Below are 18,390 nucleotides of genomic sequence, written 5' to 3' on the forward strand. Positions count from 1 at the left end.
ATTAAAGAACGGTATCATCTGCTGCTACAAGTACACAGCCACTGTATTTCCTCCAAGATACTTATGCCGCGGTCAAATACAAAATAATAAAGTGTGAAAAGCCAGCGTGGCATTTAGTTTCTGTTTTTGGGGAGCTAAGCCGGCTTTCTTTTTGAAGAGTGAATACTTATATCATGACACCCTTGTTCTGCTTTTTGTCAACTCTGTAATTCTTCCAGATCGCCACAGCCGGAATGATCAAGAGGGAAATACAGAGAGCAGCCAACGAGTTGTATCTTTGACTGTAGCCCCAGGCATAGTTTATCGCGTCACGCGTTGGTGTACCGACGGGGTATGCGAGCTGCGCCAGATAACCACCGTTGGAGATGGCGAGCGCGTTACCCTTTAGCGACTCGGGCAGCGCCGAGGCAAGAGCCTGGGGGAAGGTGTTGCTGTAGATGGCGGTTCCGACGGCACTTCCGATCGAACTGCCGAGACTACTGAACATAAAGATGAGGGAAAGCATCATCGGCACGTTTATCCGGTCAGAGGCGGCCATGACCGCCATGTCGTTGCCAATGACCAGCGTACCCCCAGCAAATGCGATAAAGATCTGACACATGATCAAATAGCCAATGGAACCCTCTTGACCACGGAAGTGGATCATCAGGCCAGCACCGAGCAGTTCAAGTGGAATGCCGAAGAAGAGGCAAATGTATTTGAACTGCTTGGTATAACGCACCAGGATACCGAAAATAGGCGACCAGAAGCACGATCCGACGTTGTAGATTTGGGTCATGTAACCGGTGTTGGTAAGGCTCAGATTGTAGGCAACTATGACGAAATAGTAGTAGTTCAGGTCCCAGCAGCCAAAGCCAAAGTTCAAGCAGGCAGCGCACAGGCAAGCACCCAGCACGGTACGATTTTTGAGCAAGTCCCACTGAATAAACTGCTTGCGCGCACCATATCGCTCCCAGGCAGCAAAGACGGGGAAAAGAAGGAATCCGATGATGATCATACAGATGAAAGCGGCGCTATCGTAGGTGATTCGTTGATTGGACTGCAGACTAAACGGAAGCAAGAAAATAATAAAGGCCGACATGAGCAAAAAGAGACCGATGACTGTGGCAACTTTATTAGTTATGGGTTTGTTTTCCTGTCATGGATACTCACCGTCAAATTCATGGAAGTAATAAACAATAGACTCGGTGATGGTCCTATTTGTGGGATTTTCTTTGTAGATACCCAGCTTCTTGGCCTTTCGCTGGTAGAATTTGAAAACAATGGCGAGCGGAAGGAAAACGCAAGGCATAATGATGGCGAAGGCGCCATAGCCCCATCTCCAGCCGCTGGTCTTGATAAAAGACGTGGCAGCCAAGGACCCAGTGAAGGCGGTGCAAATGAAGGGGGTGCTGACAAAACCAAAGGCAAAGGCACGGTTGCGCATGCCCGAGGTATCGGCAATGAATACATCGAGGATGACGTAGAGGGCATCGTAGCCAATCCAGTAAAGGACGTAGCCAGCAGCGTAGCTATCGGGCCCATTGCAAGCGGCCAGGATAATGATGCCGAGAATATAGACAATGAGAGAGATGATCAATCCTTCGCTGCGACCCCATAGATTGAGGACCTTGGCAATAGGCAGCTTCAGCACGCCGCCGATAATGGTCGCCAGAATATTAGCGGTGGCGACGGCGGGGGCACTCTGAAAGTCGGCATATGCGGTGAAAATCAAGACGTTGCCTATGGCTGACTGAAAGGCTAGCATGAAGAAACAGACCCAGATCCTAGAGTCGTCGAGGGGTCAGAGTCAAGGACGCGCGCACGACAAGATGCAGTCGGTTGGTCAAGACTTACCAACCATAGGTCGCGTAAACGGCCTTCCGGCTCCAGACAAGGGCGGTAGCCTCGGCCTTTTGAACACCGGCTTCGGCATAAGAAGTCACTTTGTCTGGGTTTTCGAGGACTTCCTTTTCGTTCCGGGCCTCGAGACTGGCGTTGTCCGAGTCGCTGGAGGCAGCGTGAGCGCTGGGAGGAGTCTTCTCGTCAGTGGCATCCAGCGCGGGATCCGGCCCAGAGAGCACGGCGGCGCCGACGTGGGAAGTGTCCCGGTTGCGCACGTTATCGAGCACGACACCCATATTGCTTTGTTGTGTGAAGCTGGGAGAGAGCACACCAGTGGAAACAACAAAGTCAGACGAGCGAGGTACGGATTATTTAAGGAGAAAAGAGGAGAAAAAATTATCTGATCCTAGGGCGACATGCAATTGGCCTAGCAATATCGGCGCGGTGGGCCAGGCGGACCAGAATAGGATGCGAGAAAAAGGAGGAAACCTTCGGCGCAGAGAAGAAGCGGATCTGATAAGGCGTCTAAACCTAAACTGGATCAGATAACATTGGCTCGATCAGCTTGTTTGCGCGGTGGCCGCGGTCGACGAGGATCGCGGCGAATCGTTCATGTAATGGAAACGCAAAGCTAGAGACAAAGCGTAATGCTATCGCTGTGACGTTTCATCCAGTCTCCACTGCAGGCTCCACTGTCGGCGAGCCCTAGTCTGCTAGCAACTTAGTACGGTAGTAGTGTGTTGTAACGCGAGATGGCAGCGTTGTGTTTGTTGGTCAACATTGTTGTTTGGAGTCTTCGATGTTGTTGTTGTTGTTGTTGTTGTGAGGAGGAAAGACGAGAGGAAGGAAATAATACGAAGGAGGAAAGGGAAGGAGCTTCCTGATTAGGCATTCCGCTGGCGGTGGCTGCCACTTTGCTCAGGCACCACACAGGTGGGGCATCTCTGGCCAATCATACAGCGCGAATATATACTTCAGCCAATCAGATGCTTCAAAGATAACCCCCACGCGACGATGTGGTCTGATCAATCTGATTAGATCTGAATTTTTTTTTCGCCAACAAGCAGTAGGAAACTTTAGGATTTTTTTTCCCCCTTTCAGCGTCTCCGACCTCGGATCCACCTGTTGGTGGCCGAAAGTGAAATTCGCTCACGCCACGCCGGGAAGTGGCATCGTTCCGGTCGCGGCCTGTCGTGTCATTTGTCATTTGTTATATATTAAAATTGGTGGCATGAAACTTCCGACCAATTGTTGGTCATGGCCGTTCAATATGCCTGTTTTCAAATCAATAATAGACTGTCCGGGAGGGCCGCGGCCGTCGATTTATACATTCGTATGTCATACAAATAACCTCGCACTACTTACTACCAGGTGATGTCTCAGTGCTGTCGAGGATAGAAAAAAATTAGTTTGAATTTCTCCAACTGTCGCAGAAATGACATCTTATAGTCATGAGAATTATTGATACCCTATTTATTTACCGCCGTCACCACCCTCTAACCCGACCCGTCGTAGACCCGAAACCACCAGCTGACATTTCCTAATTAGCCCTAACCCTAATTATAGGATGAGGTGGTGGGCAGGAGATGGAAGATCAAAAAAACACTAACAATTTATTATTTGGAAATTTAATTTCGGCGCTACAACGGTTCGGGTTAGAGGGTAATTCCCGTTATGAATGTATGTAGTTTGTCACATATCGTAGCCGTAGATCTCGTCAACTGTTGTTTGCTCACTGAACCAGAGAATAAAACCCCCCCTTTAAATATGTACCGTGTAACTCTTATTTTTGTCTCAGGCGTATATGTATGCACTGATGCCGGATATAATCGGATCCCTCCGGGTCGGCCTCCATGACCGAAACGGGACTCGCCTGCCCTAACCCCGAGGATAGATCTCCATACCACCTCAAGTGCTATGCGTATTCTTCTCCAACACATGGCCACTTTTGTTTCAAATTTGCCAACATGACGGTATATCTCTCATGCGCCAGGTCCAAATAGGCCTGCATGCCCGATCACCGAGTATTTCGGGTCCGGCACCTGTTGCCTGGACAGTTAGTTGTCATCAAAATCAATAGTATAGGCGACAGATACGAATATAAATTCGTTCAATTAGCCACCATGGCCTTGGCTTCTAATTCTACATGCAAAGTACACAACCTTCCTCCAATATGTTCTTTTCTTTTTCTGCATTGTGTTATATCTTGTCCGTCTTGCCCTCGGCGACGGGGCTGCGTCAAGTTAGGCACGACGCCAACTTCCAACCAGACTATGTCCTTCGAGTCACTGAACAGACCATCGCCGTTGCATGCAGGACAAGACTTTCAGCCGTTGTGAATGGTGTGCCACAGAATAATACCTTGCCTGATCTCATTCGTGCTGACATTCCCCTCCGTCTAGGGACTTCTCCTGGCCCTCCGATCTATCTGAAAGAAAACCAAACAACTTGGATAAGGGTATACAATGACTTTGCATCGGAAAACTTGACTATGGTATGTTGACGAAGGTATCTAAAATTTCACCATCACTAATAATAGAAGCATTGGCATGGTTTAAGTCAGTCAGTCGCGCCTTGGTCAGATGGAACACCACAGGCAAGCCAGTGGCCAATCAAGGTATGGTTTTAGAATAATGTAGAACGAAATGGGGGAAAAAAGTAACTAATTCTGGAAAACACGCACAGGCTCAGCATTTCTTTGACTACGAGATACGACCTCAGATTGGAGAAGCTGGCTCGTACTTATATCATTCTCACGTTGCTTTCCAGGCAGTGTCTGCTGCGGGACCTATTATTATCGAAGAAGTAGACGGGCAACACCCGTACGATTATGACGACGAGAAGATAATATTTCTCTCCGAACTTTTTAATTTAACGGACGCATCCGTTAACAAAATGTTAACCGCCCCCTATGAGGACTTTGGATGGTAAACAGCCCCGATGGTATTTGACATTATGAAGAAAGGAATGGTTTCTGTTATATTTATTATCTACAATATAGTTCTAATCCAAGCTATGTAGGCCCGGAGATGCAGAATCAATTCTCGTCAATGGAAAAGGCTATGCCAGTCTTCTCCCCGACGAAACCCTAACCCCTCGCCCATGGTCAAGCCCAGACCCTTCAGCAGAGAAGCCCTGTGGCCCTGAGATTATCGAAGTTGAACCGGACACGATATACCGATTCCGCACCATTGGTGGAGTCGCCCTTAGCCCTTTAGTCTTTCAGCTTCAAGACCACGACAATTTGACCATTATTTCTGCCGATGCGAGATATACCCAACCCGCCAGCACTGACTTGATCCAAATGGGAGCAGGACAGAGATATGACTTTATCATTCATACAAAGACAGAGGAAGAGCTCCGCAGTTTGGGCAGAAGCATGTTCTGGATGCAAATAGAACCGCGCTATCGTGATATAAACAGCACGTCTTATGCTATTTTGTCCTACAAAACCGATCTTGGCTTCAATAGCACGGTACCGTCGTCTGCGCCACCCGAAACTCCTATTGACATCCCTTTTAACAATCAATACTGGATGGAATACACCTTGCAACCCCTACAACCAAATGGTTTCCCAAGTGCTAAACAAGTCACACGGCAAGTCTTTCTAGCGTCGTCCCAACTAATTTCAAAAAGCGGTTTCTCCTGGACGGTAAGCAATCGTACCTGGACCGAGAATAATGAACACGAAGACGACACACCATACAACAACACTAATTCCACACCCAATACCCCGTACTTGGTCGATATATACAGGCGTGGTGAAGCAGCCATTCCAGACTACAACAAGGCAGTTCAAGAGTACGGAGGGTGGGACCCTGACTTCAATGTCTATCCTGCCAAAGTGGGAGAGGTGGTTGATATCATTCTTATCAACGAGCCAAATGGCATTGCTGGTGGGTTTGATGCCCATCCATGGCATATCCACGGAGATCACGTATACGACCTTGGCAGCGGCCCTGGAACGTACAATGCGACAGAGAACGAGGAAAAGTTGACAGGATACAACCCTATTCAGCGAGACACCAGCCTGCTATTCAAATACGTTTTGGGAAACGATATTGGAACGGGGCACGATTACACAAGTCAAGGATGGAGGGCATGGCGAGTCAAAATTCAGAACCCAGGGTATGTCTTTTTTTCTATTGACTGGAGTAATCAATCCAAGCTAATATAGGGACCGGTCTTAGTGTGTGGATGGTGCATTGCCATATTCTTCAACATATGATTATGGGTATGCAATCTGTATGGGTAATGGGAAATGCATCTGAGATCACTCATGGCACCACGCCTGATCTTGTCCAGGGATATCTTACATATGGAGGAGATGCATACGGAAATTCAACTCATAATCCTCTGGTCAACCACTATTATGAGGATTAAATGCTTGGTGAATATAGAAAGGATGTATTACACTTTCCAGATTCCATAAGTAAAAAAAATTAGACTCTAGCCACCGTTTATTTTATGCCCGCTATGATATTTTTTGTTTACTTTGAGTACAACAATCATTATTCCGAGTACTCATTCTTCTATATCATCAACTGCTTTCTTCCGGATGTACAACAGGTACTCTAGATTTCCCCCGCAAGTCCCGAATTTGAACTGCATATATCCTGGATTGGAACCCTACCAAGTGGGAAGTAGACCCCGCTTCCCCACCAAGCAGTGCTTCGCGTGGGGAACATCCCACCTTTTTACAACCCGATAATGTGGCATTCCAAAGACTGTTATTCTATCAATTATAATTAAACTGTAAGATTAGATATGTCATCTACAGTTGCAGCAGACGACACCGGATCGAGTGGCAGTCGTTTCAAATGTTCTGTTTGCCACAAGCTCTACACTAAATTGGAACATCTCCATGTCGGTACCATCATCACCCACTGGGATTTGATTGCATTGGCTAATTTATGATTAAATAGAGGCATCAAAGAACACGTGAGTCACAGTAACTAAAAGCCACTAATGGCCTGCATTTTCGTCTCTTTTTCTCTTCTAACTCTACCAATAGACTTCAACTCAAAGCCATTCGTCTGTAACTATTGTGGCAAGAGATACGGCCGTCAGGATGTATTGCGAAGACATACCAAACTCCATACACGCGAATCCATTCATACAAACTCGACACTCGCGCCTTCACTACAACAAGGTAGACAAACATCCCCGCCTGCTAGTCCCGGATCATGGCCAGTCGAGTCCGACATAGGACACAGAGTACCTTTGACTTGTTTTGAGCTTCCAGCTTCTACAAACAGCAATATTTCCATTGACTCGGCAAATTTTCTCGAATGGCTTATACCCGACATACAAAGCTCTCCTGCGCTCTCTCCGCCATTGTTGGATATACCCATGCTCTCACCAGTGCAGACCGTCACCAGTTACCAACCAGGACAAACCAGTGATCCGCGGAGTCACGTCGCATACGAGGCAGGGCAAACAGCTGTGCGTCAGATATCAAGTCTTGTAGACGATCTATGCAATAGCTTGAGCTCAGATGCTCAGATGACAGGAGCTACTTCTGCATTTTTTGATGCCTGCTTGCATGAGTACTTTGAACGAGTTTCTCCGTGTTTCCCCATTCTGCACGCGCCGACATTTAGAGCACAGGATTGCATACCACCTCTTCTGTTGAATATCTATGCACTAGGTGCCTTATTTGTCACTCAGGCGGGGTCCCGTAAACAAGCTGATATTCTATGGCGACTGGCACACACCGCTGTCGCTACGTCCTGGAACTCGTTGATTACCCAGAAAGGACCATACGATACATGCGATGGTGTCCAGCTGGTATTAACAGCGCTACTTGGACAGACATATGCACTGCTCTCGAATAATCCTGGCATTCGAAGAACAGCATTTGTCTTTCATGGTCTTGGCTTTTACTGGGCCAGAACATCTGGAATGTACAATTTGAAGCAATTTCCCTCGGAGGACCTTCCCAATGCAGACACCCCAGAAGAAGAAAAGCTATGCCGATGGAAATCATGGGCCGCTTTAGAGACCCGGCGTCGGGCCATTCTTGGCCATTATATTTTGGACGGACTCATCGCGCAATCCTCGGGCTCTGCTCCAAGTGCTCGCCATGTTGTCAACTCAATTGGCACTGCATGTACAGAGGCTGCTTTTTTTGCACAGACTGTTGATGACTGGGTGACCGCAATGCAAGTCTCTCTGACGGTAGAACAGCCAATGTCTACCGTGTATGCATCTCTATTCCGACTAGATTATGTGTCGTCTCCAACGCCTCTTAGTGAATTTTCGATATCCGTCGTTCTAGAGGGGTTACAATCCTTGGTTTCTGATCTACAGGAAGCCATTTCTCCAGCGGTCGGCGTTATTCCCCAACGAGAGATCATCTCTGCTTTGATTAACCTGTACGAGGGAAGTATAGTGACAGTAGGGTCTCATCCAACACCCGATCGTCTCCCACTTTTGCTCAGGTGGCACACAATTTGTTTAGAGCTCGCGGTCCCCTCTGCTGTTTTATTTGAGACGATACGCTCTTCACATAAATCGCTGCGATGTCTAAGCTGGACTACTCTCAATTCTCTGCATCCACAACTAGCAGATCTAGAACAGTGGTCTCGGAGCGCGGCAGGAATGCGAGCTCTTCTCCATGCTATCGCAATAAAGCAACTTCTATCCGAAATTCCTCTTTCAAGGGCGCTTTCTCCTCATATACCGAATGCTATATTTTCATCTGCAGTTGTTTTCAGTGCCATGTGCCTCTACAATACTTGTACGGTCAAGTTACCTACTCATTTCCTTTGGAACGATGCTTGGTCTACTATCTTACAGCAGGGACCAGATATGTCTCAGTTAACCTTGAAGCCCGATAATAGCGATAGTGTTATTACTTCGGATGATGTTCTTAAGCAACTTGAGGCTGGAGGGTCGGTGCAAAAGAGAAGTGTGAATTTATTAAAAGACATCAACTTTTTACAACTTAGTTTGACGACTATTGCTTCACGTTGGACTCTTTCGATCGACTTGGAGAATATCATTGGGCAACTAGGGAGATTGGCGCGGGAAAAAATGGCCGGTTCTTTGTGATATCTTGAAATACTGTCAGATTGTCAAATTGTACTAGTTGATATGTATTCGAGGAGGCTAACTATGTGAGATTGGCCGCTTGTTTGTATCCATGGTATCTCAATTCCAATAGGGGAAACAATAAAAGTCTGTCGGCAAACTAACTATAAAAAGACTTTGATATAAGAGAAAATTTCTTAAAATACTGTCATTTTTAAAAAGTATTTAATTTCCTTATATTGCTATTTACCGTCTCGCTAGCTAAATACACATCTCAAGAAACCTCCTTCCCGCTACGGCACTGGGACATGTGTGTTTCATTTACACGTCTAAATGCGCTCGCAAAATACCGACAAGGTCTTCTGCACGCGACTCTTTACTGAAGACAGCAAGAATGTGCTGATCAGGGCGAACCAAAATAGCTTTCCCCTCAGCCAAGCCAGTCAGGTTGAGCCACTGGCGACTATTTTCATCGCTTTCGTCAACATCAAAATGCACGCCACGCATAATGACATCAATCTTCAACGACTGAGGTAGCTCACGATAGATTTCCTCTAGAGAGCTAGACCAGCCTAGCCCATGCTCACGATCCGCGATCACAATGAAGGTGTCAAAAGGAATCAAGTCGAGGGTGGAGAACATTTTAGCATTGGCTTCTTCCTGAGACAGCTCCTTCACAAATGAATTGTCGATGGGAGGGAGGGACAAATGCGTAGAATAAGTCTCCTCACGTAGACTGATCCAAGCATGTGGTAAGCGAGCCCCAGGCACAGCCACGGGTTTAAAAATAGATGCATCTGCGGGGACCTCCCGGTTACCATATACGTAGCCAATATGCAAACCTAGATTATCAAAATGTTCCCGTTGACCCTTGATGCCTTCTTCAATAACCATTTTTGTTTTAGGATCGTTTGTATGTAGCCTTTGCTTCAAGTTCTGCCATGCCACGTCCTTATCCGGATCCGTTGCGCCTAGAGCCCGGAGTAGACCGAATATTTGCTTCCCATTTTTGATACTTTGCTCAGAGTTGACTAGTGCTACCTGTTGCCTGTCCGCCTGATAGCTTTCAAGTAGCCTTTCACCTCCCCAACCCTGGTGAGCGGCTGCGAGTTTGTAGGCTAGGTTGTGGACATCTCCAAGTCCCGAGTTGAGACCGAGACCACCGGTTGGAGGAAAAGCATGTGCGGCGTCACCAGCACTGTTCGAAATTCGAAATCAGTAATCCGTAGATAAGAACAAAAAACAAGTCTACAAGTATGAATGGGTTTCTTACAGGAAAACATTCCCTACTCGATAGCTCTTTGCCACTTTCCGACTCAGCACCCACGGCCGGTAGCTGAGAATTTTGAAAGGCACAGATTGACCAATTGCTGAATTCACTACTTCGCGGCAATGTTCTTCATTCCATGACGATACGGGATATTTCTCAGACTAGAAATATTCAGCGCAAAGTTCGAGTTCTTCCTCAACTTCCGCCATATGGAAACAAGTGCAGAATGAGATGAAAACTCACATCGAAGTTGCATATCATAACTTGGTTCCCAGACAGAGAATACGCAATAATAAATCCCGAAACTCGCGGATCCATCACCCAGTGCAACATGCCCACGTTCTCGTTGACTACCGGCCTAAGATCGGCGTTGATGTGGATGGTCATCATTGTCTCATCTGTGTTGTTCGTCAGCTTTTACCTGGCGACATGATAGTGTTTTGGGCTCACAAGAGTCTTCTCCTTCACTTTCAACCTGAAGGAAATTCTTGACTGCACTCTTGGCACCATCGCAAGCTACCACGTGCTTTGATCGAATCTGGTATTTAGAACCATCGTTACGATCTTCAATTGTTGTAGTGACATAAGAATCATGCTAATGTCGCATACTGGTATTAGTATTGAATAACTGAATAGAAAATAATGATGATGTAGGAGCACCCACATCCTCAAGATCGACGAAAGAATGGTTCTTTCTGATTTTGACCAGTGTGTTATTGTCAAGCTCATCTGCAATGATCTGCTCGAATTCTGGCTGGGGTATGTTATGAATCATCTGTTGAAAAAGGAAAAGTTTTATGCAGTTAAAACCAAATAACCTCGTAGCATTGAAATAATTTTCCAATCTTACCGTTGGTGTTGCATCCAGCACGTCGGCATCCATTCTCTCGTATGGCAATTTTCCCACCCTCTCGTCGCTGAGGTTTGTCACGAAATTCACCCAAAATGCATCATTTCGAGACGTACCAACTTGTCGAATTTTGTTCACATCCAAGCCGAATTGCCTGCTAAATTCCAAAGTCCTAGGGCTAAGGGCATGCGCTTTTGGGGCTGCCAGGCGTGTAGCGTATCTTTCCACGATGAGGCTCCGAACTGCATTTTTCATCCATCAACATGAATAAAGAACCACAAATATGACTTTTAGATTGAAACTCTACCTCCAAATTTGGCCAGCATATGAGCTATCAAAAGTCCCGATGGCCCGCCTCCCACGACCAATACAGGGACGTCGACATCGGGGACAACAGATGGTGACATGGCTGGTTTTTCTGTCTTGTCTCTTAGTATGTAGTAAATATCAAGATCCAGTTCTGTTTGCCACGGATATCCCAAGTTGTATGAAGAACGCGAATGGATTTTTGACGGAGAAAGCGGATTGGTATATGCAATGCAACGTTTTAAAGATCAAAACTACGTTGTTTATTCTTGGCAGGCCTGATTCCAAATCAGCGCTATCTACTCCCCACATCAATATTGAGGTGGGAAAGGAGACGTGGGGACGTCAATGTGTTGCCTGTGGGGAAACCAACGTTGAAGTGGGGATATATCCTTGCATTTTGAAGGGCGTGTTCTCGCCTGAAAATTTCAGTTTGTTTTTTCTCAACTATGTACCCTGCGCAGCCAATATGACTGCCATTGAGAGACCAGACCGGCAAGCGCCTGGGACCGAGTTCCTAGTTGATGAAGATGGATCTACTACAACCCATTCATATCAACATATTTGCTGTGGGAATCGGCGTGTCATTCTCGTACCTCAGCCTTCTTTGACCGATCCCAACGACCCTCTATTGTGGCCACGCTGGAAGAAATGGCTTGTCTTGGGCAATGGGCTCTTTTATGCTTTCAATGGTGCAGTCACAGGCCCTATGATGGCAGGAGGTTAGCCGTATTTTATATTCTAGGACACGAGCTTTGATTGACTCTCGACGGTCATAGGAATGATTCAACTGTCAGCTTTCTTTGAACTACCTCTGTCCGACCTTACATACAGCAATGGGGCTACCTTAATCTGCCAAGGGTTTGGAACTCTATTCTGGATGCAAGTAACCCTTTAGATGCCCTTTGAAAATGATTGAATAATAATCATAGAAAATCTCTCGTCTAGGCCGCTAGCTGTCATTTTTGGCCGACGTCCCGTCTATCTCGCGTCAAACTTGCTGATGTGTTTAGCATGCATTTGGCTAGCTATTGCATCGAAAACGACATTTACATCTTTTATTGTTGCCCGTGCTTTTCTAGGTCTTTGGGAAGCTCCCATAGAAGCAATTGTGCCAAGCACAATCACGGATATCTTTCATCTACACGAGCGCGGAGAACAAGTCTCCTACTACGGACTTACGGTCCTCGTTGGAAATGAAATTGGCCCTTTAGTATCGGCTTTTATCATTCAAGCTTTGGATATGCGATGGGCCTTTTTCATTGTTGCTATGTCAATTGGGGTCAATATTATTTCCATGGTGGTGTCCATGCCGGAAACAATGTACCATGGAGACCGTCCAGTGATTAATCCTGTTCGTACAGATACTGAAAAGCCTACCAAAAATTTCGAACATATCGATAATCCGAGTAATGGAAGTGCACCGCCAGTGACAGCAAAAAAGCGATCTTTTCTGCAGGACCTCTTGTACTTTCACGCCAATAAAGACATGAGTCTTTGGAAAGTATTCAAACGGCCATTTATTCTCATGGCTTATCCAACAGTGCTTTGGTCAAGTCTTGTCTATGGCATGTCTTTGAGCTGGAATGTGATTCTGGGAGCCACCGTTGCGCAATTGTTTGCGCCACCGTAAGTGAATCGTGTACCTCACTGTCTTGCAATATGGGGATTTCCAAACTTATCGTTTGATTGAACAGGCCTTACAACTTTTCTTCCGGTTCTCAAGGACTTATTTTTGTCTCGCCGTTCATCGGTTCTCTTGTGGGGTCTTATTTCTGTGGTCGCCTCACAGATCAGGTGGCAACATGGTTCACAGTCCGTAACAACGGTGTTAGAGAACCTGAAATGCGTCTACCGACTTGTATTCTTGCAGCTATTTTGACCTTTTTAGGGGCTCTCATTTCGAGTCTTACATATCATTACAAGACCCACTGGGCTGGTCCTATCGTTGGATTTGGCATACTATCAGCTGGGTCCCAGATGGGAGCCACATTAGCGATATCCTATTGTCTGGATTGCCACCAAGAGGTTCGTGGTTTCTGCTCTCAATACACTGCTATAAAAAAACATATAAGACTGACCTTTGTCAATTGCCAGCTCTCCGCCGAATCAATGGTAACTGTTTCCTGTTTGAAGTCTACCGTTGCCTGGATTTGGACCTGGTGTATCAATGATTGGATTTCACAAAACGGGTTGTTGGTTGTGTTTATGTCGGTAGCAGCAGTCAACATGGCTGTTTATGCAACGACATTGATTTTTTATTTTCATGGAAAATCTATCCGGACCTGGATCCACAAAAAGGGGTTTCTTCTTTCTGAGTAGCAAACTGGACATCAAATTGATTTGGTTCGTAATTCAAACTTTGATACTAGGCGATACTTTTTTACGAGACACTTGGACTTCGAATTCAAATGTTCAATGTTATAGTATGTCAATGGTCGATTTACGCACAGCTAATTTGCTGTTCTAAGCTCTATATACAGGTGAAGATTTCCTATATATTGTGCAAGTACATTGTAATAGTATGATCCATCACTCCTCTTTGTATAGCTTCCCACCCTTCCAAACATGCGTCACATTGTTAGGATCACCCAAAATCTTGACATCGTTCAACGGATTAGCAGAGACTGCAATAACATCTGCGTCGTATCCTTCCTTTAACTGGCCAGACAAGGGCGCAAAATGTGCTCCTAGTGTCTCTGGGCTGGTCGCCGTACACGCTTCAATAGCTTGTAACGGCGTGAGGCCTGCTTCGATGGCATATTCCAACTCTTTCCCATGTTCTCCGGCCGTCCAATCCGTACCTAGTGCAATCTTGACTCCGTGTTGAACGGCCAAGGCATAAGACTTTTTATTTTGTGCGCGAATCTTAATCAGTTTCTGATAGCTAACTGGCGGCCATGACTCAGGATTCTTCAAACCCTCTTCGACAATCAGTCTAGTGGCAATGAGGATTGCGCCTTTTTCTTTCATCAGCGCAATAGCTTCTTCGTCCAAATAACTCCCGTGTTCAATGGTCCGCACTCCAGCATGCAGCGCATTCATAATCCCTTCTTTGCCGTGGCAATGCGCTGCAACAATCCTTTTAGTCCGTGCCGCCTCGTCAACAATTGCCTTGAGCTCTTCTGGCGAGAATTGCACGTCTTGAGGGTCATCTAGCTCACTGCCAACACCGCCAGATGCGCACACCTTGATCAACTTGGCACCGCGGCGAACCATTAGTCTAACCGTCTTGACACAGTCCGAGACCCCGTCGCAGACCTGGTTTATACCACCGCTGTGTCGGGCGTTGCCTATCACGGTGTCAATCGGCAGAGAGTGGATATCTGAATGCCCGCCTGTTATTCCCATGATGCCGACGCTGGAATACACATTTGGTCCAATCAGTGTTCCTTCCTTCACGGCAGGGAATATTTCCCCTGCATAGCCGCCAGTTTCGCGGACAGTCGTGAAGCCTGCAAGGAGTGTTCTTTCGAGCTCCTTAGACACACGGGCCCCAAACAAAGCAATGGGCCCCAGTCCGGACTCGTAGCTGGCAGTATCACCGGGACCAGCGCCTGTGTAGTGCATATGACAGTCCCAAAGACCCGGCATCAACACCGGGACTGTCTTGAATCGCACGTGCGCATATTGCGCCGGGATAGACGTTTGATGGCCCACCCAAGCAATTTTCGCTTCTTTAATGACGATGGCGCCGTTGTTGAGCGGCTCACCGCGGCCAGGAATTAGTATGGATGCTTTGATTCCATGGATGCTGTCGGAAGACGCGGTGTTGGCAGGGCGAGAAGGCAGCTCAGGGCTTGAAGCTGTGCTAACTGGGATACGCATTGAGGGCAATTGTCGTAGCTTTCAATCGAATATATCTCTCTTTATGTCAACTGGTGTTGGTGTTTGTTGTCGATAGCAAGAGGGAAGCCGGACTGGCCGAGACTGCGGCGGTCAAACGAAACGCCCACGCCTTACCATTTCAGGAAGGTAGCATCGCTCTGGCCAACGTCCAAGGCAGCACCATTATTGCGGCTCCAACTTCGTCTTCACAACACCACAGGGCGGCCCTTCAACAGCAGTATCCAAGGGAACTATGTCTCCAAACAGAAACAGAAGGGCAATGCCTGCCTTTTGCGGGGTTGACCCCGCTCGGACAACTCGCCGATGCCGGTGTACATCTAGCACCGTCTCTGTTCGTTTGTCCACCCCTTTGCCAACACATGCATCGCCGTCTCTTTCTAAGTGATTTGAATGTCTGCATTTCCATGAGGCTATTGATACCATAGAAAGAATCGCCCGTCATGCCGCAAACTCACAACATTCTACTCTTTCCCGGCGATGGGATCGGCCCAGAGGTCATGGGCGAAGCCGTCAAGATCCTCAATCACTTCTCTTCTCAGCCTTCTCTCTCTTCGTCCCACGAGTTCATCTTCCGCTCTGAACTCATCGGTGGCTGCAGCATCGACACCCACGGCAAATCCGTCACCCCCGAAGTCCTCTCCGTGGCGCAAGATTGGGCTGACGCTGTTCTTTTCGCTGCCGTTGGAGGACCCAAGTGGGATACCCAGCGAAGAGGGCTTGATGGCCCGGAGGGTGGCCTTTTGCAAGTTCGTCGTGCATTGGATGTCTATGCCAATTTGAGGCCGTGTGCAGCAAATACGCCGTCGCCATCAATCGCCAAGGAGTTTAGTCCATTCAAACAGGATGTAATCGAAGGGGTGGATTTTGTAGTAGTGCGAGAGAACTGCGGAGGGGCGTATTTTGGGAAGAAAGTGGAAGATCCTGAATACGGTAAGTTCTTGTGTTTTAGTCTGAAAAAAAAATAAAGGACTGACAGATGATAGCAATGGATGAATGGGGCTACTCAACTCCTGAAATCCAACGTGTAACCCGGATTGCCGCGCAGCTTGCTCTCCGGCATGACCCTCCTTGGCCGGTAATTTCACTTGACAAGGCCAATGTACTCGCTTCGTCCCGGCTCTGGCGCAAAGTGTTCGAGCAGACTATGAAAACCGAATTCCCGCAAGTCAAGTATCTAAACCAACTTGCCGACTCTGCATCATTGATCTTGGCCATTGATCCACGCAAACTGAACGGTGTCCTTCTGGCAGACAATACTTTCGGAGATATGATCTCCGATCAGGCGGGTAGTATCGTGGGCACCTTGGGTGTCCTGCCATCTGCTAGCCTCAATACTCTTCCAGGGCTAAAGTTGGAGGAAGGTCAAAAGCAAAAGGCTTTGTACGAGCCTACCCACGGCTCAGCACCAGAGTACGTCGTTCTTTCTATCCCTAGTTTTTCTAGGAAGTTCTATACAAGACTGACACGAGCGATTAATCAGTATTGCGGGGAGGAACATTGCAAACCCAACAGCGATGATCCTATGTGTAGCGCTAATGTTCCGGTATTCCTTCGACATGGAAAAAGAAGCTAGACAAATAGAGGATGCAATCAGAAATGTCCTAGAGGCCGGTATACGGACAGGAGATTTGCGTGGAACAGCAACGACCACCGGGTTTGGCGATGCCGTCGTTTCAGAGCTGAAAAGGTTGGCTGTTTGAGAGTTTCTTCCTATTTCATGACTAAAGTTAGTTTTTTGAGTGAATCTTTGTATACATGACTGTGTGAGCAACTCACAGCAATGAAGCTACCATCATACCACAAGGTTCCAAATTCACACAAGTAACTTTAGTTTCATCCTGAACATGATACACCTTCCCACGGCTGTTTATGATGATGTTTCAACCCCTACCTGCATCCAAGCTTATAAACTTCCTTCGCCTGCTCAAGAAACTCTGACTTTCCATCCTTTCTCAACATAGGCCACATCTCTTTACATCTAACACCGGTCATCTCAGCAAAGCCCTCCTCGATAACACAAAAATCTGTTCCATCCTTAGTCACGATCAATCAGAGAAGACCCCAACATGCCTCGCCCTACCCTCCCCAAGCCTGGTTTCTCTCTCCTGCGCCTTCACAACACCCAGAGCCCACATTTCATCACAATGCTCTCGTCCACCGCGAAAACAAACCTCGTCGACTCCATCGCGCAAGACATCGAAGGCTGCATCTACGCGATAGGGTATTATACCAACACCGGTGTTCTCGACGCCGACAACACGCTTCAGTTCGATCAGGTCATACGGAAGATCAAAAGAGAGGAAAGACATGCCCTCCGAAAGATGTTTCGCAGGGTGAGGACCTACAGGAAGAAGGCTTCCAAGGCGAAGAAAGGGTACAAGAAGATCAGGAAGTTGATCAAGAAGGAGAGGAACGAACAGGGCCAGGATCACCAGCAAAAAGAGCAAGCATGGAATGCCGTGGAAACGGAGTTGAAGCTAGATGTTGATTCGGCCGTCTACTCAGATCATGAATCTCCAGAACAAGTTTCGTCGCCCACCGACTATGAGAAGTGTATCGTGGACAAACCACTTGCTTCGAACGAAATCGCCACGAACATCCTGGCCGGAAAAATCGCCGCGACTCTCGAATCCTTGCAGAATACACAATTTACGATGGTCTAGAACTTCGGATGTTCAATACTCAGACATAGACACGATGTTGTTGAGGAGCATGTGTGGGTTATTGTGGTGGGAATACTGTTTTCTTAGTCTGGCCTGTTTTTGTTACGAAAATAAGATAGGGAGGATCGAATCATGGAATATGAAGGTATTTTCGATTATCGCTGTCTTAATAGTAATAGGCATTAGTAGATAACACAGTTACATGTAGTAGTGGCAACTCTGACGAATCTACGGCAGATAGGCGGTACCTGTGACAGTTGTTGCGGTCAAAATGAATGGACACTGATTCGCATATGCATCTCGTTATCGCGAAGCAACGTGCAGCGACAGACTCCATTCATCTACGTAAAGAAGGGTCAGTAGTAGTACTGTTCAGCTCACAATCCCAAATCCCAGTAATGTCGGGTAAAGAAAAGCACATCGTTTTCCGTTATGAGCCGAGAGGTGATGCAATAATCCACAGATAGCTCTTTTCATCGCTGGCCCGATGGTTGACATGTGATGCTTCCTCTGCGGCCTCTGCAAACAGGCGCAAAGCAAACGTCTCCAAATCGGATGGCCTGATCACATCATTGTTGCCAGCATGCGCAGCT

The 18,390-nt window shown here is 47.0% G+C and overlaps 7 protein-coding genes across 7 annotated transcripts; 4 read left to right on the top strand and 3 right to left on the bottom strand.

Moving 5' to 3' along the window:
- Positions 1–166: 166 nt before the first annotated feature.
- On the bottom strand, positions 167–2,120 carry TRUGW13939_06708 (uncharacterized protein; the record flags this gene model as incomplete). The annotated part of the gene is made up of 3 exons (XM_035489856.1): positions 167–1,101; positions 1,153–1,766; positions 1,837–2,120. 3 exons carry the CDS (start codon positions 2,118–2,120, stop codon positions 167–169), a joined length of 1,833 nt encoding a protein of 610 aa, XP_035345749.1.
- A 1,877-nt stretch (positions 2,121–3,997) lies between these two features.
- Positions 3,998–6,207, top strand: TRUGW13939_06709 (uncharacterized protein; the record flags this gene model as incomplete). The annotated part of the gene is made up of 6 exons (XM_035489857.1): positions 3,998–4,166; positions 4,227–4,318; positions 4,364–4,441; positions 4,510–4,751; positions 4,846–5,952; positions 6,015–6,207. The coding sequence occupies 6 exons, from the start codon at positions 3,998–4,000 to the stop codon at positions 6,205–6,207; spliced, it is 1,881 nt and encodes a 626-aa protein (XP_035345750.1).
- Positions 6,208–6,591: 384 nt separating this feature from the next.
- Positions 6,592–8,880, top strand: TRUGW13939_06710 (uncharacterized protein; the record flags this gene model as incomplete). The annotated part of the gene is made up of 3 exons (XM_035489858.1): positions 6,592–6,690; positions 6,750–6,765; positions 6,839–8,880. The coding sequence occupies 3 exons, from the start codon at positions 6,592–6,594 to the stop codon at positions 8,878–8,880; spliced, it is 2,157 nt and encodes a 718-aa protein (XP_035345751.1).
- A 300-nt stretch (positions 8,881–9,180) lies between these two features.
- Positions 9,181–11,386, bottom strand: TRUGW13939_06711 (uncharacterized protein; the record flags this gene model as incomplete). The annotated part of the gene is made up of 7 exons (XM_035489859.1): positions 9,181–10,057; positions 10,133–10,290; positions 10,373–10,527; positions 10,580–10,724; positions 10,794–10,904; positions 10,980–11,221; positions 11,287–11,386. 7 exons carry the CDS (start codon positions 11,384–11,386, stop codon positions 9,181–9,183), a joined length of 1,788 nt encoding a protein of 595 aa, XP_035345752.1.
- A 368-nt stretch (positions 11,387–11,754) lies between these two features.
- Positions 11,755–13,607, top strand: TRUGW13939_06712 (uncharacterized protein; the record flags this gene model as incomplete). The annotated part of the gene is made up of 4 exons (XM_035489860.1): positions 11,755–12,007; positions 12,299–12,914; positions 12,983–13,313; positions 13,383–13,607. 4 exons carry the CDS (start codon positions 11,755–11,757, stop codon positions 13,605–13,607), a joined length of 1,425 nt encoding a protein of 474 aa, XP_035345753.1.
- Positions 13,608–13,817: 210 nt separating this feature from the next.
- On the bottom strand, positions 13,818–15,113 carry TRUGW13939_06713 (uncharacterized protein; the record flags this gene model as incomplete). The annotated part of the gene is made up of 1 exon (XM_035489861.1): positions 13,818–15,113. The coding sequence occupies one exon, from the start codon at positions 15,111–15,113 to the stop codon at positions 13,818–13,820; it is 1,296 nt and encodes a 431-aa protein (XP_035345754.1).
- Positions 15,114–15,574: 461 nt separating this feature from the next.
- TRUGW13939_06714 (uncharacterized protein) lies at positions 15,575–17,797 on the top strand (the record flags this gene model as incomplete). Its single annotated transcript, XM_035489862.1, has 4 exons — positions 15,575–16,064; positions 16,118–16,544; positions 16,615–16,821; positions 17,188–17,797. 4 exons carry the CDS (start codon positions 15,575–15,577, stop codon positions 17,795–17,797), a joined length of 1,734 nt encoding a protein of 577 aa, XP_035345755.1.
- Between the last annotated feature and the right edge of the window lie 593 nt (positions 17,798–18,390).

The sequence above is a fragment of the Talaromyces rugulosus genome, chromosome III (assembly GCF_013368755.1).
Source record: "Talaromyces rugulosus chromosome III, complete sequence".
Lineage (NCBI taxonomy): Eukaryota > Fungi > Ascomycota > Eurotiomycetes > Eurotiales > Trichocomaceae > Talaromyces > Talaromyces rugulosus.